Below are 23739 nucleotides of genomic sequence, written 5' to 3'. Positions count from 1 at the left end.
ACAGGGCAGCAGGCAAGCGCACGAGAGGCCCAGAGAGGCTTTGGGCTTCGGAGGGGCCAAGAGGAGGTGGGTGAGGATGGGGGCTGAGCCCTGGCGCTGGGAGCCTGCGCACACTCCCCCCGCCGTGTCCTCACTGCCGCCCTCCTCACCTCACGGCCCCTGCCCAGTGGCCCGCGCTCCATCTAAGGCCCCCCACGGACCCAGTGCTACAGCCGGGCCCTTTGCTGATGGTGACGGGGACTCTGTCCTCGCAGCTGCCGCCAGCAGAAGTCCCAGCCTCAGCACAGGGAGGCCAAGGCACGGTGGAAGCCAAGGCAGCCTGCACGGGAGGGCGAGAACCACGTCTGGGTGGTTCTCTGTGGGCTCCTCCTGGCCCGGAAGGGTGCCTGGCCAGGGTGCCACGAGGACCTGCGGGAGGAAGGCCAGCCGGGGGTGGGTGGGGAGGGAAGGGAGCCAGGCGGCTGGATTCCACTGTGTCGTCCCCCCAGAGGATGCCTCTGTGTAGCCAACCTCCTTTTTGCTTTTTTAAAGATTTTATTTATTTATTCATGAGAGACACACAGAGGCAGAGACCCAGGCAGAGGGAGAAGCAGGCTCCCTGCAGGGAGCCCGATGCAGGACTCGATCCCAGGACCCCGGGGTCATACCCTGAACCAACGGCAGACGGTCACCCCTAAGCCAGCCCCTGTGCCCCGCCTTCTTCACCCCTGCATCCTGCCTTCGCTCTCCAGTGGACCCTGGGGTATAAGTGCTGGTTGGGGTCACAGCAGGAAGCATAAGGAGGGAGAGGGCAAGTCCTTGATCCTGGGGGTGTTCCTTGGGGGTCACTGCAGCCCTGCTGGGGGCCTTGGGACCTGTGGACCCCATGGCGGGCATGGAGACGAGGGAGTGCGGGGGCGAGGGGCCGCGGGCAGAGCCGCCAGAGGCCAGCAGGTGGCGCGTGGGGAAGCTGAGCCCGGGCCGGCGCCTCCAGCCTCTCCCCGCCTGCCCCGCCGAATCCACTGGACCCACGGGGCTGCCTTGCTGGTGGGGCCCGAATCCCCTCAGGCCCATGGAATCAGATTCTTTCCTGGGCTGCGCGGGCCTGGGCGGGCCGACGGGCTTCAGCACCGCTGAGCCTGGCTTCCTGCTGCTCCCTCCCCAAGCACAGGTGCTCCCCAAAGCTGAGCCCCGAGGATGGGGGACGGACAACGGTGCGCACGAGGCTTGAAGGGGAAGGAGGGATGCGAGCAGCCCGCTGTCCTACCGCAAAGCCTGGGAGGCCCACCGGCCAGACGTCCTCGGGCCAGCTCTGCTCTCGGCAGCCCACTGGCATCATCCGGAACCCTGAGCGGCCCGTATCTGGGCCCAGATCCCAGCCTAGGGGCCCGGAGAATTGTGGGTTCAGCTTCAGGGAGCTCAACCCAGCTTGGGCAGGTAGGGGGCTCCAGGGAAAGCAGAGCTGACAGGTCGCACCAGTAAACGAGCCCCAAATTCCCCAACCCCATGCGGGCAGAGTTCGCGGGCTGAGTGGACCATAGGCCCTCCAGACCTCTTCTGTCTCTCCCTCGCTTTGGATTATCAAACTCACGAGACGCCGAGTCCTGCTTGGGTTGCCCGGTGGCTCAGCGGTTGGGCGTCTGCCTTCAGTCCTGGGCATGACCACGGGGTCCTGGAATCGAGTCCCGCATCGGGCTCCCCGCAGAGAGCCTGCTTCTCCCCCTGCCTGTCTCTGCCTCTCTCTCTGGGTCCCATGGGTAAATAAATAAAATCTTAAAAAAAAAAAAAAAAAAAAAGGTATAGGTCCTGCAGACGAGGGATGACTCGGCTGGGCCCCAAGATCCCCCAGAGTGAGCCTGAGGATCAGACCACCCAGGAGGCCCGGGCAGGCTTGGGAGGGAAGGCGAAGCAGGGCTGAGTGTGCCGGTCAGAGAGCGGGAGGGCATCACGGCAGAGGGCACGAGCCCGCGGCTGGTTGTCGCGAGGACCGGAGGCGCTGGACAGCACAGGACGTGGTGCGGCAGGTCGTGGGTGCCACCGGAGCAGTTAGGCTGACGATGGTAGCCCAGGCTCCGCAGATGCCCTCGTCGGGAGTCTGAGGTCTGGGCCTCGCGTGCTGTGCACGGTCACTGTGGTCAGAGCTCTCCGGGGCAAGTGAGGGAAAGTCAAAGCTTCACAGAAGGGAAATGTATGGGATCCTACGGCCCAAAGCCCAGGGCTGGCCTGCTTCTCCCCTCTGGCTCTGGCCTCGGCGTCGCGTTCCGTCCTGGCCAGCGAGGCCCTGACTCCTGCGCTGCCCGCCTCACACCAGGGGAAGCGTCTCGTCTCCACACCCAGGCCCCACCCTGGGGCTCCCTGGCTCCCGCCGGCAGGCCAGGTGAGGGGCCCACTTCCAAACCCCAGGGACCGAGGTGAGCGTCCGGGAAAGAAGCGCGGACTGCCCTGCTCCACGGGGACGACGCTGGCACGAGAGGAGCCGGCCCGGGGCGCTCCAGGGCCCAGTTCTCTGGCCGCTGGCTCCTGCGGTCCCCCCCCGCCCCCCCCCCCCCCCGCCCCGCTTCCTGAGCCCCTGGCACGTAGTCTTCATGGTACCCTGCGGCCCTGTGACCCGGGCCTGGCCTCAGGGCATTCCACACACTCCACGGGCTGGCACCTGGGGTTTCAAGCTCCGCGGTCACCATCTCGACCTTCTCAATGCTTTTGTCCTCGGACTTGTGAAGTGACATCTGGGGGGATGATGTGGCAAGTGCTGGGGACCCGGGGGTCTCCTTGCTCCCTGCCCCCAGAAGGGACCCTCAGCTGCCCACCGCACGGTCCTCTGCCAGGTGACTGCCACTGCCCCTCACCCCGCGGGGGCCTGGGTGTGAAGGTGGAGGGGCGGCCAGCCACAGGCACGGGCTTGGGGAGCCCAGGAGGGCCTGTGTGCCCCCTCGGAGCATGCTGTGCCCCCGGGAGTGTGACATTACGCAGCCTGCCACGGTGGGCCCACAGAGGGTTCTGAGTGAGCCGGGCATTCACCTGGCGTAGGGCCTGCTGGGCAGAGCGCTGCCCCCCCAGATATCAGGGGCCGTGAGCCCCTCCCTTTGTCACAGCCTTGCATGGCCCCATTGCCAAGGTCAGTGCCCCTTGACACCCCCGTGGCACAGGCCGCCAGCAGGGCGCATCTCTATCCTGCCCCATACCTGGGAGACACCTGCAGAGATGTGTTGGCAAAGTGTGGTTAAGATTCTAAAGGCACAGGGACGGCCCAATGGCTTAGCGGTTTAGCGCCGCCTTCAGCCCAGGGCGTGATCCTGGGGTCCCGGCATCGAGTCCCACGTCGGGCTCCCGGCATGGAGCCTGCTTCTCCCTCGCCTGGGTCTCTGCCTCTCTCTCTCTCTGTGTATCTCTCATGAATAAATAAAATCTTAAAAAAAAAATTCTAAAGGCACAGCTCCCGGAAGAGCCGGGTGCAGCCGACGGGCACAGACGGCCTGGGGGGTGCTGCTGGGCCCTGCGGGGCCGTCACGCAGAGCGGGTGGAGCAAGGGCGCCCGCTGCGGACAGGACCGGCCGCTGGGAGCCAGGGGCTGGTTACAGTCCTCCGGCTGGCCTGGCCGTGGATCCGCTGTGCGGCCTGGCGAGCTCTCTAACTGCGGAGGCTCCGCCGCCCCGGGGGCCCAGACCTGCCGGCCGCACCCCACGTGCTCCCCACTGTCCCCAGGCGCCTCCGCAGCTCAGCTGCCTGGCAGGCAGTGGACGCAGGCCCGGCCCGGCCGCGGGGAGCTGCCCTGTCAGCGGCACGCAGCTCGCGTTGTGCCCCGGCTCCTCGGCCTCCGGGTGAGCAGCTGCCCGCCGGAGCTCAGGGCCGGACGGGCCCCAGAGGCCTTCCTGAGGCCAGACCAGCACCCTGCCTGCTGGCCCTGCTCTAATCCGAGGTGACCTGTTTACGCCCATCGGGTCCCTTCTGGGTCCCAGGGCAGCATCTGGCTCGCTCCGTCCCTGTCCCTGGTTCCCGGGACACAGCAGGTGCTCAATAAAGAAGCTGAGCCACTGTTCAGGCTGTGTCAGTGCTCCCCGCTCCCCTCGCCAGCTCCACAGGGCCGCCCGCTGCGCACCCTCAGCACCCCGCCTAAGCAGGGCGTGCAGCAGGTGCTCAATGAGCATCATGGAACGAGTGGCCCGATGAAATATTTAAAAAGAGGAGGTTTCAGAACGGTAAAATGCTGTGAATCACAGGAGGCGTGCAAGGTTCCTTCCGGGGGTGGGGGCGCCGCATGTCTGGAGAAATGAGCAGGTTTTGTCCCAGACGAAGCAGCCCCCCGGAAGGCAGAGGAGGGGGTCCCAGAAGGAGGTCCCTGATCAGGGATAAACTCCGGGTGTGGCTGAGCAGGTGACCAGGGAGCAACCGGACGCCGGCTGGGCGCTTTCATTACTCCTTGGGTGGACGGGGGTCTTTGTTTGTAGGCCCCCAAGGCCAGCTGTCGGGTGAGCTATGTACCCATGGGTCTGTCTGTCTGTCCCTCACCCCACCGCTCAGCCTGCACACAGCTCTGCACCACACTGATGGTGACAATACCCACCAACGGCTCCCCTCGTCCCGCCCAAGGTCACTCCTGGGCTGTCCAGGCTCTGGTGTCGCTGCAGTGAGCATCCCAGCTCGGGGAGTCGTGTCGGAGGGCACTCAGTGGCCGGGCCGTGACGTCGGGTGTGGGAGATCGCCCCAAGAGGCTGCACAGGTTCATCCCAGTGGGGGAGCGGGGCCTAACGGCAGGCGGCCCTGAGTCCAGGTGACCACTCAGCTGGAGCAAACACTCCCCTGGGTGTTGGACACAGCTCACACCTGTGTGCCATTGAGATAACAGAACAAAAAAAAAAGAACAAAAAAACAAACAAACAAAAAAAGAGATAACAGAACATCGCAACAAGCCTCGAGTAGTGGCGGGGTTTAGAAGACCCCATTCTAGGAGGCACCCGTCTAAGGGCAGTGGACCCAGGATGGGGTGCACGCTCTCTGCCACGGGACACGCACGCAGTGAGGAGCCTGAGCCAACTGCCAGCGTGGACTCGGCTCTTCCCTAAGGCGGAAGGGTGAGCGGGGCCCAGGTGGGGAGGGCAGGAGCAGAGTGTCCCAGGCCATGGGGAGACCCCGTAGCTTGTAGCACGGACCCTGGGGCAGGGCCACCCCTGCTCCGGAGTTTCCTGCACTGCTCCGAAGCCTAAGCTAGTCACTGCCATCAAGGGCCTAAGCCCACCGTGCCAGGGGCTGCCCTGTCCCCAGCCTGCAGGGCCCAAGCCTCTTTGGCCTGAGGAGCTGGTGCGGGAGGGCACAACGGGGGCAGGTTCTCCAACCGCCCTCAGGGTTGGCCCTGGCAGTGGTTCAGCTCCAGACTGTGTCCCGCCACCCCTCCTGGGTCCTCAGGCCTGGCAGAGGGAAAGGCTGGGGTGGCCTAGGGGGCCTCAGCCTTCTGTGCTGGCTGCAGATTCAAGCTGCTCTGGGGCCCACGCTCTGCCCCCCGTCCCCTGTCCCGGGCAGCCATCGCTCCCCCCCCTCACCGAGCCTGGCATGGAACACTTCCAGCGGCCGGGGGCGGGCCTGTGTGGTGGCTGTCAAACCTGTCGCCCCTTTCCTGACCAGCAAGCTGGCACGACTGCGCCTCCTCTAGCCTTCATTCCAGGGCCAGTCCTTCCCCTTTGTGGAGGTAACTCAGCTCAGCCCCTGGACGCTCTTCTCCAAATTTTCCAGTTGATACCAGCTGTGTCCTAAGCTGAAAAGTGCTCCCCCAAATTCGCATCTACCTGGTACCTGTGAATGTGGCCTTATTTGAAAGTAGGATCTTTACAGACAGAATGAACTTGGGAGGACAACTTACTGGATCAAGGTGGGCCCTAAATCCAATGACAGGTGTTCTTTTAAGAGGGAGCCTCAGAGACAAACAAAGGATAAGGCCGTGTGACCCTGGAGGCAGAGAGCTGGGGAAGGCCTCGGGCTGCCAAAGCTGCCAGAGGCGGGAAGGGTCTTCCCCTGGAGGGACTGCGGGCCTGATGACACCGGGAGATAATCAATCTCCTGTGCCGGAAGCCACCCAGTTTGTGGTCCTTCATTACAGCAGCCACGGAAACTCACACGGTCCCCCGGGGGCTTCATCCAAGGCCAGCCGAGCTCCAGCAGCCACTTCCTCCGGAGCCTGTGGCCTCCCACGGCTCCTTAGGCAGATGTGGGGGAGGACGGGGCATAACGGCCAGCTTTTATGGGCCTGCCCTGGCGCTGAAGCTGTGCATCCCTCATCTACTCCTCGTGCTTTACCTGGAAGAGGAGAGTTGTCCTGCCCCAAACAAGGGAGGAATGGAGCATAGGACAGGGAAGGGGCTGGAACTGGCTGTGTGGCCCTACGACGCTGTTGTGACCACCATGCTGTCCTGCCTGAGGGTTGCCAGCTGGAGAAGCAAGGAGCAGGGGCTCCAACAGAGCTGAGCACTGGATTCTCCTGGCTCTGGTCACAGGCGCCCTGCTGTTCTGGGCCCCAGGGAGGAGGATGCTCCAAGTGGTAAGTCCTCACCTACGCAGAGGCAGACAGCAGCAGCAAGACAGCACTAGGTGCCCTGCGCCTCCACGACCTTGCTGGCAACCACAATCTCAATGTGGCTTCCCTGCATCTACCACCTTTCTGGACAGGACTCACCCCAAATGTGTGACTTCACGTTACCATGAGCTGCCCGTGGCCCAAGTGAACCAAAGTCCTGCTGGACCCAGATTCACCTGCAGGGCATCAGATGTTCCTCTGGGTTGTGCCCAGCCTGCCTTTCCCATCCTTACGTCAGGCAGGGCCCCAGGGAGACCTAGTGATGAGCAATTTGGAGCAGTGGATGCCCCCATGGCCCACCCACCTGCCACTGTCAATTCTACCTCCTCCTGCAGCCGTTACAGATGCTGCCTGGTACCCCGCTGCTCCTGTCTCCCCAGTGCGGGTGCCGGCTCTAAGCTGGTCTTGGCGTCCCACCACGATCCTAGCGGTCCCCGTCCCCCTGCTTAGAGCATGGCCCGCCTGCTGGCATCTGCCTTGGCCCTGTTTCGGGGAGTGCTCTTCTTGATGCCCCCCTGCCTGATGCCCCACCCGGAGCCAGCACTCAGCCTCTCCCCTTCCTTCCGCGGAACAAGCGCCCAGACCTGGGGCTTGTGAAGATGTTACAAGAGTGGGCCGCAACGGGCTGGGAAGGGGGAAAAGATTCCCCCGCACCTGGGAGCCAGGGTGGGAAGTGGCTGCAGGGGCTCTGGAGCTGGGAGCAGGGTCCAGGGTGAGCGTGGAATAGAACCGCACTCCTTCCAGGAGGTCACGCTCAAGAAGCGGCTGTCCATCCTTAAACAGAGACCAAAAGGCCCCTTGCCCTGCCGGACTAGGGGGACTAGGGGGACTAGGGCACAGGCCGGGCTGACCTCTCTGCCCCCCCGCGGTGAAATCTGCAGCGGACGCCGTCACGTGCAATCTGGTGCTGAACTGGGGGGCGGCCCTGGAGGCCCAGGACAGCGCTGGACAAGCAGGACGCTCAGCGAGGCCGCAGATCAGGGCTCCCCGGGACGGCGGCTGCAGAAGGCGAGCGCAGACAAAGCCTAGGACCCCGCAGGTGCGGCCCCAGCGACCGCGGCGCTCGCACCCAGGCCGCCCCTCGGAGGGCCGGGGGACGTCTGCGGGCGGGGGTCCGGCCTGCTCTCGGTGGCTTAGCTGGGGGCCGCACGCGCCGGCTGACCTCCAGACCTCGGGGCTGCGCCCGGGCGCCCCGGGCCGAGGCCGGGCAGGTGCGCGTCCCAGCAGGCCCGCCGCAGCCCCGCCGCTCGGCCGCCGCCGCCCACGTGACTTCCCGGGCGCGCTCCGCCCCCGCCGCGCGATACCGGGACCCGCGGCGCGAGATCCGTCCCGCCCGGCGGAGGCGCGCAGGCGCGGCGCGTGGCGGCCCGTCGGCGCTCCCGGCCTGCCCCGCGCGCGCTGACGTCGCGCAGCCTCGTCCCCGCCGTCGCCGCCGCCGCCGCCGCCATTGGAGTCGGCGCCTCGTCCGTGCGTCCCGTCCAGGCTCGTCGCCCCGCGAGCGCCCCGCGCGCCCGGTAGTCGCCGCCGCCGCCGCCGCCCGGCCGGCGCCCGGGGAGGAGGCGGCGGGCCCGGGGCCGCGAGAGCGCGGGGGACAGGCCCGGCCTCGCGGGGAGGCCCGAGCCGGCGGGCGCCCCGGCCCCGCGCCGCGCCGCGCCGTTCATGAAGCATGTCGGCCACCAGCGTGGACCCCCAGGTGGCTGCCGGGGCGGGCGCGGGCGCGGGCGCGGGGGCGGGCGCGGGGGGAGGGCGCCGGCGGGGGGCGGGGCGGCCGGGCCGGGCCGGGCGGGGGGCGGGGGGCGGGGCGGGGCCGCGCGCCCGGGACCGGTCCTCGTGGGTAACTCTGTGTCTCCCTCCCGCCCGCCCGGCTGCGCGCCCTCCCGGCCCCTGCGGCCACGCAGAGAACAAAAGGACAAGACACTAAAGGTGAGCCGCGTGGGCCCGGGCTGCGCGGGGCCCCCGACCGGCGGCGGGCCGTGGGGCGGGGGCGGGGGGGCAGGTCCAGGAAGGGCATCTGGAACCGGAAACTTTGCTCCCGTGTGCTTCCGGGAGATAACCCCGAGGCTGCGGGAGCCGAGGTCGGGCGGCGGAGCGCGGGGCTCCTGCGGGTGCTCAGGGACCCTCGGCCGGATGGGGACGGGGACGGGGAGGGAGGGGAGGAGAGGAGGGGAGGGGAGGGGCCGCCCGCCCGCCGCCCGCCCGCCCGCTCCCCACCCCCCACCCCTCGGCCCCCTGCATCGCCCGGGATGTTGTGGCTCCGGACAAACCCCCAGAACGCGATCTGGGGAGAACCCGTAAGTGACACTTGCTTGTTTACTTGGAAGACGCTTTTTTTTTTTTTTTTTTTTTTTTAAACTCGGGTGTAACCAAATATGGTTCATCACGTTTTAAGATTGGAAGAGGCTCAACGCTTTATTTACCTTTTCTTTCTTTCTTTCTTTTTTTTTTTTTTTCTTGGCTGAGCCATGGTAACAGTGGGAAGTAAGTGGAGAGCCGGACAACGGCGAGCTCAGAGCTCAGAAGCTTCCCCGGCTGCCCTGCGCTGAAAGCCGCGGCGGGGGTCCCCGGCCTGCACGCACCCTGGGCCCGCTGACCTCCGCTTGGTCGTCTTAACCAGGACCCAGTTACTAGTTCCTTGTGTTACTCTGTCTGCACCTGCGTCTTGCCGACTTCTATCGAATTATGATTAGCTTTGCGTCAAAAACGTAAAGTTACTGGAAGTTGCGCATCACCGCGTTAATTACTTGTGTACCTATTAGTTGGATGCTGGTTGTCTTCCTTTTTAAATAAAGGCAGGTTCTAGGAGTTGATGGGTGTAGACTTTATTTTTTTTAAAGATTTTATGTATTTACGAGAGACACACAGAGGGAGAGAGAGGCAGAGACACGGGCAGAGGGAGAAGCAGGCTCCATGCAGGGAGCCCGACGCAGGACTCGATCCGGGTCTCCAGGATCACGCCCTTGGCTGAAGGCGGTGCCAAACCGCTGAGCCACCTGGGCTGCCCTAGACTTGACTACTTTTGATCTTAGTGCATCAAAGCAACTTTTTAAGATTCAAAAATTATATTTTTCCTTTTTTTTTTTTTTTTTTGTTCTAGTACAAAATGGTTCTTTGCATCAGAAGGATACAGTCCATGACAATGACTTTGAGCCCTACCTTTCTGGACAGTCAAATCAGGTGAGTTTATTTTATGGCCTATATCTTTATGTTCATTTTTGTTGAGTTTTGTAACACATTTTTGTTGTTAACAGTTTTTCACCTTATTCTCCTGAACGATCAAGAAGCGCAGTATAAAGTACTAGCAGTAGAGAGCGTACTGACCACTTGCTTGGTTGACTGTCCTTGAGTTACACGTAGGGCATGAGCGCAGTGTAGCGGGTGTGCTCTCGGAGGAAGTGGTGTCCCACGGGGGCTGCATGCAGGTGGGCTTCTGCTGGCCTCACATGGATGGCTCAGTGATGCACTGTTTTTGATGGAGTGGAAATGTGTGCGGTTTTCTGAAATTTTCTGGTGATTTATTTTACCTCTGGGCAATTAGAATAGGTGGCCTAGGAGAGCATCTAAGAACTGAGCTCTGGAGCCAGACTTTGGTCTCATGTTTGAATCTTCACTCTACCACTGACTCCCTGCCCCTTCCTTAGAGGACTTGCCTTCTCTCTACCTCTCTTCCTGTTCGGTAGACCCGGTTGTAGTGACTGCCCACAGAATTGTGGGGATGGTAACAGCAGGTGGCTCACGTGAAGCTCAAACTGGTACCTGTGCAGGGCCAGAAAGGTCACAGCTGCCCATTTTTCTTGGGTGCTTCAGAGTTTGTCAACCTTGGCACTATAGATGTTTTGCACTGAAACATTCTTTGGGGGGCTGCGCTGTATGTTGTAGGATGTTTAGCAGCTTCTCTGGCCTTTATCCATGAGATGCCAGTAGTAACGGACTCCCCTGCACACACACCAGTGTGACAACAAAAAATGTGTTGGTGGTGTCTCCTGGGGGCCAGCTTGCCCTGGTTCAGTCCGCTGGGCTAGTGCAGTATAGGCTTAAGCATGATGTCTACCAGGTTTTAAATGTATTACATATGTTTGCTTTAGGATAAAACCAAGCTTTGCCTTTTTTTTTTTTTTTTTAATTTTTATTTATTTATGATGGTCACACAGAGAGAGAGACAGAGAGAGGCAGAGACACAGGCAGAGGGAGAAGCAGGCTCCATGCACCGGGAGCCTGACGTGGGATTCGATCCCGGGTCTCCAGGATCGCGCCCTGGGCCAAAGGCAGGCGCTAAACCGCTGCGCCACCCAGGGATCCCAACTTTGCCTTTTCTTGCAGTGGAGTAAAGTTAGTTTGTTCCTTTTCTTCCTAGTCTGCTCTTGTCTAAAGAGTCTTAAAGTTTCTTAGAACTTTTCTCCAGTTTTCTCCTTTTTATTGCATTGAGCAGCTCAGCAGCAGAGGCACCAAGGAGACCCTTTATAGAGCCTCCCTGGACCCAGCCCCAGCCCTCCTCTGCACAGGACCTGGAGCTGCAGAGTAGAACTGGCCTGGCTGCAGTGATGCATTGTTAGAGCTAATGGCAAGAAGTGAAACAGACTTAATTTCATTTTGGTATTTTGTTTTTTCCTTATGTGACTTGAATATAGCAGAAGTGTATTCTAAATTTCAACCAGAGAAAATTGGAGGGGGTTGCTTCACTACTCTTGAAATACGTTTTTATAAGGCAGGAGCTTTCATGTTATTTGGGAGGACTGCTTTGGAAGTGGAGCAGATGATTTTCTGTCAGGAGGGTAGTTACAGCTGTTTCTCCCTGGGGAAGCTGGCTGTGAAGACCATTGTAGGTTGACATTCCCATGAACAGCCTTAAAACAGCTGCGTTATCTTGGCCGTTAGGGTGTGTGCTTTTCAGCAAGATGGTTAATCAGCACGCTCCTTAAGAGTAAATGCATGCTCTTGATTGAGAACAGATTTTCCAGAAACACCTAACTGTTGGGAGTGTAGGAAGCAGGTAACAGGAGAGCTTTTAGATCCTCATGTTCCTGGTCCTCTTGTTTTGTGGATGAAAAAGTGGGACTGGAGAGGCCTGGTTGCCCAGGTGGTGGAGCCAGTTTGGCAGCTGGTTCCCCACTGATTGGGGGGAGGGGGCCGGGGATGCGTGTCCATGGCAAGGGCTCCTATTGTGCTTGTGTTTGTCACTTCTTTATTCAATGGGGAGTGGGGGCACCATGCAGTGTGGCCTCCTTGCTGATAAGCCCCTGGGAATTGATGACACCCCTGGTTTTGGACTCTGCTGGCGAAGATCCCTGTTGAGGAAAGCTCTTGTGTCTTGGTCCTCCAGGTCTCAGGCTGAGGGTACACCATGGTGTCCAGGCAGCCAGAGTGCTGGTGAGTCAGTGAGAGAGTGGTTTGTGTGGCCTGGAGCAGCACTTCCAGTTGTCAGTTGAGGTATTGTTGACGTGCCGGGCTGCACGTGTGTGAAGGGTGCAGCCTCATGAGTGACTCTGTGTGCCTGTGTTTGGCCACAGAGAGGGTGGGGGTAGAGCTGTCAGCCCCGTGGTTGCTACTTTGTGGCTGTTTTAGCCCACATGTTCCTAGTAGCAAGCTCTTTCTGTTTCTGTGTTTGAGGTTCTCATACCTGGGATGATTAGGAAACTGTTTCAAAGCAGGACTTTCAAGTTAATGTAACTTGTAACATGCTGTGAAGGAACTGTTGTCCTTGGGGTAGGTGATTTTTTTTCCCCCCAGAAAGGTCTCGGGACACTGCTTCTCGGGTGCATTTTTTCCTTCCTAGTCTCCCCCCACCCCCCCACCCCCCCCCAGGACCATCTTGATGGTCTGGGCCCCTTGTGTGACTTGGAATACATGTTAGCTTTAGGGAATGGGGCAGGCGGGAGGGGGGGAGCGCTGGGGAGCAGAGGGGCTCTGGGTGAGGGGCTCTGGAGGGGTTCTAGGTAAGGGGCTCCCTGGGGATTTTGGATGAGGGTCTCTTAGGTTCTGAGTGGGGTTCTGGAGGGGCTCTAGATGGGGATTCTGGGTGGGGTTCTGGGTGAGGGGCCGGCCAGTGCGGGCAGCTACGACCATACTCAGAATACATTCAGTTATCGACACACTTGTTTTCCTGGTCACATCTGATGGGACAGGAAGGAACAGGAATAAACTTTCCTAGTTTCTTTTCAATCCTTCAGTCTGTGTAATAGGGCACGTTCACTTTATGGGAATGATGTGTAAACTCTTCAGTTCCGAGATTCAGTGCTGATTTGTCGTAGTCTCTTCTGTAGCCTAATCTTGCCCTGAAGATGTGTCCGTCTTCCTTTCTTGAGGTCCTGTGTCTCCCACAGGCTGTGATTAGAAGTCTGTGTATGTGAGAGCATCAGTCAGGGTGGTGGTTTTACCTGCATTGTCCTTAAGGGGATTTGTCGTGTGCTATGCCTTGTGTGGCCAACATGCTGAGGGAAAGCTCAGCATGTGTGTCCACCACCCAGCATACGCACCTGTGTCCCAGGTATGTTGGCTGCTCGTTGGTGGCCCTGGGTGCACAATGGGCTGAAGAGTGGTCAGGTGGCAGTACATCCGTTGGCAGCAAGTGCTCCAGGCAGGCTGCGTCTGGCTTTGTCCAGGATGAGGCATGTCAGTGGGGTCACATTCCAGTTCACCCTTAAGTGAGTAGAATGTCAGTTTTGCTGGAAGATCAGGCCACAGCAGTCAGCCCCTACACACTGTAGATGGGTGGACAGACGGACTGGGGGGTTTCACTCCCAGCACAGCCGGGGGAGGAGGGCGTGGGTCCCAGTAGCAAGTGAGGGGTAAACGCACCCTTGTCTCTTTACAGGACAAATGACCCACTTCACAAGTTTTGCAGACTGATTTGTTGCTTGGCTTTTGGAGCTTTGAAAGAAAGGTGGCTGACGTAGCAGGAAAAAGCTGCCAGTGAGATATTGGGGTAAAGACGTAAGGTAGACTCGCGGCACACAGCCTGGCAGGCAGCAGGGTGCCCCTCGTGCCCCAGTGAAGAGGGATGGCAGTGGGAGGAGTGTGCAGGGCTGGCCTGGAGCCCGGCTCCTGGGTGTAGGTAGTGGGCTGGTTGGGGGGGTGGGGGGGTTCCAGGCCCTGTGTGGAGGAGGACAGCGTGAATGATAGTGCAGGGTGGGGCACAGTGCACAGTGGGACAGCTGCTGGGGGACCTGTAGCCACTGGTCAGGACACTCACTGACGGACAGCTCCATTTGGGAGCTGGAAGTGAGGAGTCTTCGCTTCTTTTATTGTGAGAATTTAGTGCCCAAGGAACAGCTGTAGTCAAAATTGTTTTGTGACTTGTCAGCAAGCTGCAGCTCCACCAGTGCTCGCTGTACCGTGACCCGCCTACATTGGCAGACCACAGGAAGAGAGGGTTAAGTCCTCTCAGGGCTACCACCGGGGCTGACCCTCCTCTTCCAGATGCCCCCCGACTAGGTCTGCTTTCTGAGCAGAGATGCGGGGTTCAGGAGATGTCAGCTGGGTTGCTTCATCATTGCACAGGATAGTCCTGATTGGAGGCAGCGGAGAGTTGCGTGTCTGCATGGTGGGGTCCGCGGGACTGGAATGCTAGGTTTGTAAGTGGTGAACGTGATGGGTGTCATCTTGTGTCTTAAATTATTTCCTGTTATGGTTAAGATTTAAGTGTAAGTCACAAGTGAGGTCCTGGCCTCGTGGGAGTCCGGTGCACCAGAGCACCTGGTGTCTTATCGAACCATCTTTGGGTGCTGAGGTCAGGCACCGGGGGTGGGGGGATGGCTGCCCTTTGCCTTGCAGAGCACGTCCCCTGCCCAGACCTAGTGATGGGCTCTCCCCTTTTGACTGGTGCCCTGAAGAGGCTCTTCTGAGGGCTGAGGTTGGGTGCAGGCGGGCTGAGGGAGAGGTTACAAGAAAGGGGCCGGAGTCGTGGACGTCTTTTCAAGGGAGGGTAGTGCTAGCTGTTTCCAGGCTTGTAGAACATGGATGGTGGCTGTTTGTTGTCTGGGTTTGATTGTTTCGTTTAATTAATTAATTAATTAATTTTACTTCCTGAGCATTCAAGGATTTTTTGCAATAGGGAAATAGTATTGCATTTAAAAACGTGATTCTGGAATAGTTTGCCATCAACGGGAAGAGCACATAGGAACTGTGATGCCTGAAACCCCATGAATCTTAGACGGGACAGGGAGGCAGGATGTGGCTCTGGAGCCTGGCAGCCAGGAGGCTGGGTCACCATAGCTATGTGTTGGGCAGGGACTGCTGAGGGAGCAGCCCGTTCTCCTTAGGGTCCTCTGGAGAGTTATTCTGCATTCTCATTGTAGGGAGGCAGAGATGCTTGCATGTCTGGTACTCTAGCCCTCCCTGGCTGCCACCTTGGCAGGTCCTGGGCCTGAAGGTGGCACCGAGGGCACCAGACACCCTGTGCAGCCAGGGTAGCTGGTCTTCTCACCTGAAGATAGGTGTGGGGTTGGAGGAGGAAGTCTCTAGCCAGTGTTCTCCATATAGAACTTCTTGGTTATTTGAGGTGGAAGGTAGGGGAAAGGATGAGGACCGCTGAGTAGTCAGAAGATGGTGTCACAGACTTAAAAGCTTGCTGTTGCTCCCTATTCTTGTTTTCCTTACAGCCTTTTTCACTCTTAGGTCAGCTGCCCTGGGCGGGGAAAGCCTCTACCCCTTTTCTGTATCCCTCAACACCCCCCAGCACTCACGCTCCCTACAATACCATTTAAGTCACCCAACAGTGGCATGGCCTCTGGGGCCCAGATCTGGCCAGATTCCTGGTGACTCTTTCCCCAGGGAGACCCTTTGCCAGAACTGCTGATCCCAGGTATAAATCTGCACCCTGGGCTGACTTCTAGAGTCTCCTGAGATGAGTTCCTGCCTCGACGGGCGGTACAGCCACTGAAAACCCCTTTCTGAGGGTTTGGCTGCCACACAGGTATTTTCTCAGTGATATACTCAGTTGAGGCTGGAGCCCGTTGTGAGGGCTTCTCTACCCCAGAGAGCAGGCAGGACAAGGAGTCTTGGTGAAGGAGCTGGTCTGACCCTCCATGCTGCCAGAGCCACTGTGAGAGCCCAAGGCAATGCCCAGGACAGGGTGGATGTGGGCTGCGAAGCCCCTTTGGACTCAGAAGAGGGTGTGGGCTATCAGGAGAGGTGTGGGGAAGGGCACTCTGAAGTGGCCCTTGCTGGGTGGGGAGGAGTCTGGTGGGAAAGGGTGTTGCAGATGAGGTGGGACGCCCAGGCATGTTGAGCCATCAGACAGCTTGACACCAGATTGCGGGGCAAGCTGCCCCGTCACCCTGAGCGCCCCAGTTTGTCCTGTGGCTCGAAACCTCTCCTTGCCTTTTTAAGATGTTTTCACCTGCTGCCATGCTGCCTGTGCTGTTGGTGTGCAGATGAGCAGCACTGCCAGTTTGATGGGTTCAAACAGTCTGCTCCATGAGGGGAGAGAGGGAGCTGCCAGGTAGATTGCTGATGGCCTGGTTGTGTCACCCAGGTCCAGGACATTGCAGGTGGCCACCTGCCTTCTCTCAGTCCTTGCTTTGTTGCCGCTCGGTGCTCTTTGCCTTCCCGTGAGCAGTGATGGCGCTCTGTGGTCAGCCTCTACCTAATAAGCAGGAAGTTCCTCCAGCTTGTGTCTTGGAAGCAGTCTAACTCATCCGTGCTTGTTTCCCCAGAGTAACAGTTATCCCTCCATGGCGGATCCTTACCTGTCCAGCTATTACCCACCGTCCATCGGATTTCCTTACTCCCTCAATGAGGCACCCTGGTCTACCGGAGGGGACCCTCCGATCCCATACCTCACCACTTACGGACAGCTCAGTAACGGAGACCATCATTTTATGCATGATGCTGTGTTTGGGCAGCCCGGGGGTCTGGGGAACAACATCTATCAGCACAGGTTTAATTTCTTCCCTGAAAACCCTGCCTTCTCAGCCTGGGGGACGAGTGGGTCTCAGGGGCAGCAGGCTCAGAGCTCGGCATATGGGAGCAGCTACACTTACCCACCAAGCTCCCTGGGTGGCACAATTGTGGACGGGCAGACAGGCTTTCACAGCGAGACTCTCAACAAGGCCCCTGGGATGAACAGCCTGGAGCAGGGCATGGTGGGTCTGAAGATTGGGGACGTCACCACCTCTGCCGTCAAAACTGTGGGGTCGGTCGTTAGCAGTGTGGCGATGACTGGTGTCCTTTCTGGCAACGGTGGGACAAACGTCAATATGCCAGTTTCAAAGCCAACCTCGTGGGCTGCCATTGCCAGCAAGCCAGCAAAACCACAGCCGAAAATGAAAGCAAAAAGCGGACCTGTAATTGGGGCCGCCCTGCCCCCTCCACCGATAAAGCATAACATGGACATTGGCACGTGGGACAACCAGGGGCCCGTGCCCAAGGCTCCGGCCCCGCAGCAGGCTCCGGCCCCCCAGTCTGCCCCACAGCCTCAGCCAGTTGTGCAGCCTCTTCCTACTCAGCCTCCCCCTTTGGCCCAACCACAGTATCCAAGCCCTCAGCAGCCACCCCAAACCCGCTGGGTCGCCCCTCGTAATAGAAATGCGGCATTTGGGCAGAGCGGAGGGACCAGCAGTGATGGTAACTCGCCTGGAAATACCCAGCCTAGTTCTGCCCCCACCGTGGAGTCCCACCCGGTTCTTGAAAAACTGAAAGCTGCCCACAGCTATAACCCTAAAGAGTTTGATTGGAATCTTAAAAGTGGACGCGTGTTCATAATAAAAAGCTACTCTGAGGACGACATCCACCGCTCCATTAAGTACTCCATCTGGTGCAGCACAGAGCACGGCAACAAGCGCCTGGATGGGGCATTTCGCGCTGCGAGCAGCAAGGGGCCTGTGTACCTGCTCTTCAGCGTCAACGGGAGTGGGCACTTCTGCGGGGTGGCTGAGATGAAGTCACCCGTGGACTACGGCACAAGCGCTGGCGTCTGGTCTCAGGACAAGTGGAAAGGCAAGTTTGACGTGAAGTGGATTTTTGTGAAGGACGTGCCCAATAACCAGCTCCGGCACATCAGGCTGGAGAATAATGACAACAAGCCGGTCACCAACTCCCGCGACACCCAGGAGGTGCCCTTAGAAAAAGCAAAGCAAGTGCTGAAAATTATCGCTTCCTACAAGCACACAACCTCCATCTTTGACGACTTTTCTCACTATGAGAAGCGCCAGGAGGAGGAGGAGGTGGTGCGCAAGGTGAGTGACTCTCAGACCCGTGCTGTAGATGGGTCCGGGCAGGGCTGAGGCTGAAAGCCGCGGTCCTGGGAGGGTGTGGGCCGTATCACCTGGGCTTTACCAAGCGTGGTCATTAGGGCAATGATGAAGTGGATGTCACTACGTAACTTTTCCATTTTGGGCGGCCCGGGTGGCTCAGTGGTTTAGCATCTGCCTTCGGCCCAGGGCCTGATCCTGGGGCCCCAGGATTGAGTCCCACATCAGGCTCCCTGCATGGAGCCTGCGTCTCCCTCTGCCTGTGTCTCTCCTCTCTCTCTCTTTCCCTGTGTCTCTCGTGGATAAATAAAATCTTTAAAAAAAAAAAAAAAACCCAACTTTTCCATTTTTAAGGAATGTAATGATTGGGACCACTGTGCAGAAATTCTATCAGGAACACTCAGAAGTGACACTCTGGCAGTGGGGTAGACCAGCGAGGCCGCGGGGGCTGCAGGCCCTGCCCTCAGCACGTGGGAAGCCCCAGTCTAGAGGCCCCTTGAAAACCCAATGTATTCAACTTGAACTCTGCACCGGTGGTAAAGAGGAGCTGGGCCTGGGGCAGGGCTGGAGTGCAGACATTTGAACCCAGAGTGCAAGCCTCGAGGTGGGCTGTGAGGTCATCTCCGTTTCCTGTCCCACTACCGGGAGCGTCCCGAGCCAGAGCTGGCACAGCCCCTGGAGTGAAGTGCGTGCAGAGCCTGTGACCTGGCCCAGAAATGGAAAGATAGGACAGCGTAACACACTTCTTTAAGCTGGTATGTCTGGGAGACTTCATCCCGAGATTTGTTCTGCTGATATTAAAACATCCTTTTTATTTTTATTTTTTTAAAGATTTTATTTATTCATGAGAGACACAGAGGGGGAGAGAGAGAGAGAGGGGCAGAGACCCAGGCAGAGGGAGAAGCAGGCTCCATGCAGGGAGCCCGATGTGGGACTCGATCCCGGGTCTCCAGGATCAGGCCCTGGATTGAAGGCGGCACTAAACCACTGAGCCACCCGGGCTGCCCCTTTTTTACTTTCTTAAAGTTTTATTTATCATGAGAGGCAGAGAGACAGGTCGAGGGAGAAGCAGGCTCCCTGTGGGGAGCCTGATGGGGGACTCGATCCCAGGACCCCGGGGTCATGTGCTGAGCCAAAGGGAGATGCTCAGAGGTTGAGCCACCCAGGTGCCCCAAAAACATCCTTTTTAAATTAAATGTTAGTTGGCAATACGTGGGTTTGCAGCCCTTTTTAGCTTCCCATGTTGAGAAAAGCGTTACCCATCTGTGAATGGCAAATGTCCTAAAGAATTTTTAGCTGAAAGGCATGTAACGGGGCACGTAGATGATAGTGCTGTTGGCAGTTTAGAAGCTACACCTGTTCTAACAGCCCAGCTTGTCACGCTGAGAATGAGCTGGTCCCTCTTTCATCTGTGTGGGAAAGAGAGGGGCTTGTCATTTCAGTTACTGAAATTCTGTGTTTGAACTCTTCTAGGTATAAAATAAAGTACTGAATTGTTGACTTCACAGGGATAAAGCAGAGGTCATAGGTCATGAAGCTGAAGGCCCTTGGTGGGTTTCAGGCTGGCAGCTGGCTGTGCATGTGGCTATGGTTTATTTTAGTTCCGTGGCACTTGGGTCTTTTCTTGAAGCTCACTAGGTTCTGGAAGTTGTGGGGAGGTTAGGGACAAATTTCTGCCCGTGACTCAGTTGGTGTTTAAGGTTCCTGAGTCCTAAACGTAGTTAGCAAGTGGGGCTTGGGAAGAGAGACCCTTGAGTCGGTCCAGGGGGTACCTGCCTGCAGGCCAATGGGGGCTGCTCGTGGCTTGGAGCTGTCCTCCGTGAGCCCGAGAGATTGGAAATGCGGCCAGAACACAGCGGTGGGCCGCTGCTTGGACTGTCCCCGCGTCTCGGGCTGCGTTTAGCTGCCCCGTGGTAAGGACGGACTGACGTGGCTTCTGAGCCTGTTGACGAGAAGCCAGCCAGGTAGACGTGGGGAGAGGTGGGAGCCACCCCTGGCCAGAAGCCTTGCCTGGAGCAGGGGGTGCTTGGCTGGGTGGTGCTCAGGCCCGGGCCGCGTGCCGGCCGGGTGCACAGGCCAGGGCGGGCCTCGGTCTTGACGGGTGTGTGGGGCAGGTTCACCCGGTTTGTTAGACTCTGTCCCTTCTCTTTTTCAGGAACGGCAGAATCGAAACAAACCATAAGGACGAACCAGTTTCCTCGATGTGCTGACGTTTGAAAAGGTTTAAGAGAACATGTGCTTGGTGCTGTTGTCTTGTGCAGGGCCCGACTCGTTGCATCTTACGCTCTTTGTCTTTTATTTTTGCCCAGATGGATCTGCGTTCATTTGTATTTTTCTATGTATTCTAGGGTTACAGAGCTCACTAATAAAGAAGTGTGTTTTGTCCACTCATAAGTCAGACGTAACGTGAAACACAAGTACCCTCACGACAGAACAGAAAACCTAATACACCCCGAAGCTTCCGTTGTGGTGGTTTGGCAGAGGTTATGTTCTTACTCAGAGTCACTGTCCTTTAACATCTTTACGTGGGACTTATTTTTCACCCTTTTATTGCTTTATTAGCGACACGAGAAACCATGACTTCTTTTGTCATTTACTGTGTTCTGTTAAGTACTTTTCAAAATGCTGAAATCAACAGGTTAATGATCACCTCGTTCAGCCGGTTTGTCATTTTGATTGCCCGTTATCTGTCTAAAATACTTGTCTGTCCACTTGATTTTTCTACTAGACAGATTTGAGTTTTTCAGATTCGGGAGCATGCTGTGTTGGTGCAGAGCGTCAGGCCCCACAGCGGCCGCCGCGGCCCTCGCAGCTCCTCCACCCAGCGGGGCGGATGCAGGGCTGCTGGCGGAGGGCTGGGCTCAGCGGTCAGCCGTGCTCACCTGCGTGCAGATCATCCTAAATACCGCCCCCCTTCACTTGTGAGTCCCAGTGCCGTTCTGAGTTGTTTGCCCGCGATGCTGAGCTTCACACGTAGGGTCTGCTCGTACAGATGGTGCCACAATTGTTACTTCCACCGTGTGCGTCGGATTTCATTTTCCTGTCGAATGGGTTAAAAAAAAAAAAAAAAAGCAAACCTTTTAGAAACTGAATCTGCTGTCCTGTGTTGTGGAATGGGGGACCTGGAGGAACTCGCTGCCACCCGGAGTCTGAGTCTCAGCATGAAAATGGTGCTCACGCCTGTCGCTCTGGCACAGTCTGCACGCGCCCATTGTAGGGGATCTTACTGTTTAGAGAGCAAATACTTTCCAAAAACTATTTACTCCAAAAGACCCTCTGAGTTTAAGCTGTATTATTTAGACTTGTATTGAGAACGTGTCACTCTCTGAACTGTTACTGCCTGTATGGAGTCACGGACAACATCGGATAAATTTTCCTCTGGAGAATACAAGCCTTAATAAACAATACTATTTAGCAAATCTGGCATCCTGTCATTATTCACCCCTGTTCTACGGGTGATGGCATTTTTAGCTGCACAGCCCGTTGGGGGTGTCCCTGCCCCAAAGCTGTTGTGTGTTTATCGTCTGCCCCACGGAGCCAGTGATCCGAGACAGTATCCTAACTTCACTCACCCTGCATTATGGTTTGTGGAAAAGATCGGAGGGGTCTTTTTCTTTTTCTTTTTCTTTTATTCTTCTTCAGTTTCCTCCAGTCCAACATGGGGCTTGAATTCAGGACCTTGAGATTGAGTTGCATCCTTGGGATGCCTGGGTGGCTCAGTGGTTAAGCCGCCTTTGGCTCAGGGCATGCCCCCAGGGTCCTGGGGTCGAGCTCCCTGCATGGAGCCTGCTTCTCCCGCTGCCTATGTCTCTGCCTGTCTCTGTGTGTCTCATGAATAAATAAATAAAATCTTTAAAAAAAAAAAATTGGGTGCTCTACTGACTGGGGAGCCAGCACTGCCTAGAGGAACTTTTTAAAGATCAGTTGTAACTCAGTTTGTAGGGATCCCTGGGTGGCGTAGCGGTTTAGCGCCTGCCTTTGGCCCAGGGCGCGATCCTGGAGACCCAGGATCGAATCCCACGTCGGGCTCCTGGTGCATGGAGCCTGCTTCTCCCTCTGCCTGTGTCTCTGCCTCTCTCTCTCTCACTGTGTGCCTATCATAAGTAAATTAAAAAAAAAACAAAAACAAAACAAAAAAAAAAGTAACTCAGTTTGTAGTTCCCCCAACATAATGCAGGCCTTTCAGCTGTGAATATACTGTGTGTGGGCGTCCTGCATCCACTGCCCGGATGCCAGCACCGCTTGCTTATCAGCCACAGATTCCCTCATGCTCTCCCTAAGTCCGCATGGGCATCAGAAGTCTCATGTCTCATGGGGGGCCTGGATGGCTCAGGGTCCCTGTGTTGGAGCTGCTCAGCAGGGACACCCCTCCCCCTGCTTGTGCTTGCTCTCGCACTCTCGGTGGCTATCTCTGTCTCAAGTAGAATCTTTAAAAAAAAAAAAAAAAAGTTTAATGCTTGTTGAGTTTTACTGTTGGAGTAAAATTTACAGACCTGCACAAACCTTAAGAGTTTTAAAGTTTGAGATAAAGACACAGGACATCAGCACCCCAGCAGGTTTGCTCACGTGCAGGTTTCCTGGGCGTGTGTCCCGCCAGGACCCAGTTATCTGAGGGCACTTGAACACAGGAAGCCCAGCCCTGCCCCCAACTGGTCCAACTGGGGATTTTGCACTCCCCACCCGGTGAGTATTCTGGCCAGAAGATGTAGCTCAGAATGATTTCTCTGATTTTATTTTGGAAGGTGCTCATGAGGCCGTGGGTGTGGGTTCCTGCAGTGCCATTCGCTTCCCTGTGCTTGCTCACCCGGCTTCCTTAGAGATTAAATGATCCCTAGCTTGCAAAATGGCTGGCTCAGCGGTGCCCCCACCTTGGGTTGGGGCCGAAGCAAGAGGGCCCTGGGCTTTCATAGGCTTGTGGGGAGGGGCCGGGTGTTGGTTACCAAGGAGCAGAGGCCGGGCGACCAGTCGGGTGGTGTACCAGTTCCCATCTGGCGGGTGCCTAGTCCTTCGATGTCTCCTTGTCTGAGGCTCGCTCCACACCCCGCCAGCCGGGCCAGCCCCTGGGAGCAGAGGTCAGGGGTTGGCTTGCGCACTGGCACTTGAGGCTAACCCCATCCGAGGAAGGAAAGACCATATGTGTTGGAAAGGATTATAGGGATGCTTGCAGTTCAGAACAGGACAGGTTTTGTGTATAAAGGGCTGCATGACACCAGTATCTGCCTCCCCAGTAGCCAACCAAGTCAGCTCTGGTTGTTACCCAAAAGCATGACACTCACAGGTGGCTCTTGTGTGTGGGCATTTCGCTGAGGGAGTCCCGGAGACGTTGCTGGCTGGACCTGCCTGTGCCGCCTCGGGCTCCTCATGGCCTGCCATGGGTCGTGCAGATTCACTTCCACCACCCCCAACCCCATTGGGCTCTCCCTGCCTGTGCCCACGTGGCCCATCACCTCTCGCTCAGCTTGGAGTTAAGATTTGGGGTGTTCAGGTGTTTTTCCCAAAACCAATGTTAGAAAACGAACAGTTGTCCTGCGTTGGCATTTCTACTACTCTGTGGATGAGAGTCACAGTGAATTTTTTTGGAGCTAAGAACACGCAGAGGACTGAGAGTCCATCTTTGTTTACTGGGAAGCGCCCCCCACCCCTGGAAGAGGATCCGGGTAAAGGTATGACCGAAGTAGCCACACGCTGGGAGGTAACTGTTCAGAACCCTCCTTCCTCAGCTGCCGGGGACAGGCTTTGGTGCCTGCCAGATGTGCACCCAGATGAGGGCTCCCTCTTGCACCACCTGCCCTTGTCCGAGAGGAGCCAGTAACAGGCTTTACCCCTGCCAAGTGGCCTTCCTGCAGGACAGCTCTGGGAGTGACCCAGGAAGTGCCCCTACCTGCCAGCACCCGTTGCAGCACAGGGTTCTCCAGGCCATGCGAGGCCACGGTCTTGATCGCCTGCAGGATGTTGGTGGCCTCCCTCCGAGAGTGCAGTCTGCTCGGAGTCAGTGACCCACCTCTGCCACCA

The 23739-nt window shown here is 57.7% G+C and overlaps 2 protein-coding genes across 4 annotated transcripts; one reads left to right on the top strand and one right to left on the bottom strand.

The window, feature by feature from the left end:
- Positions 1 to 4135: 4135 nt before the first annotated feature.
- Positions 4136 to 8209, bottom strand: LOC112673336 (collagen alpha-1(I) chain-like). The gene is made up of 3 exons (XM_049100388.1): positions 8139 to 8209; positions 6085 to 8024; positions 4136 to 4800 (listed from the first exon to the last, which is right to left on the bottom strand). The coding sequence occupies exons 1-2, from the start codon at positions 8207 to 8209 to the stop codon at positions 6776 to 6778; spliced, it is 1320 nt and encodes a 439-aa protein (XP_048956345.1). The 3' UTR covers positions 4136 to 4800; positions 6085 to 6775.
- Positions 7947 to 21146, top strand: YTHDF1 (YTH N6-methyladenosine RNA binding protein 1). Of its 3 annotated transcripts, XM_025470660.3 has the most exons (5): positions 7947 to 8234; positions 8440 to 8464; positions 9636 to 9715; positions 16192 to 17712; positions 19883 to 21146. In XM_025470660.3, exons 1-5 carry the CDS (start codon positions 8208 to 8210, stop codon positions 19907 to 19909), a joined length of 1680 nt encoding a protein of 559 aa, XP_025326445.1. In that variant the 5' UTR covers positions 7947 to 8207; the 3' UTR covers positions 19910 to 21146. The 3 variants fall into 3 exon arrangements, with proteins under 3 accessions (XP_025326445.1, XP_025326446.1, XP_035561502.1); XM_025470661.3 differs by lacking the exons at positions 7947 to 8234; positions 8440 to 8464; positions 9636 to 9715 and adding an exon at positions 11859 to 11965; XM_035705609.2 differs by lacking the exons at positions 7947 to 8234; positions 8440 to 8464; positions 9636 to 9715 and adding an exon at positions 15308 to 15449.
- Positions 21147 to 23739: the final 2593 nt, after the last annotated feature.

The sequence above is a fragment of the Canis lupus genome, chromosome 24 (assembly GCF_003254725.2).
Source record: "Canis lupus dingo isolate Sandy chromosome 24, ASM325472v2, whole genome shotgun sequence".
In the NCBI taxonomy this organism is placed as follows: Eukaryota; Metazoa; Chordata; class Mammalia; order Carnivora; family Canidae; genus Canis; species Canis lupus.
The sequence above is the reverse complement of the archived record's forward strand: the minus strand, read 5'-3'. Positions and strand labels throughout refer to the sequence as shown.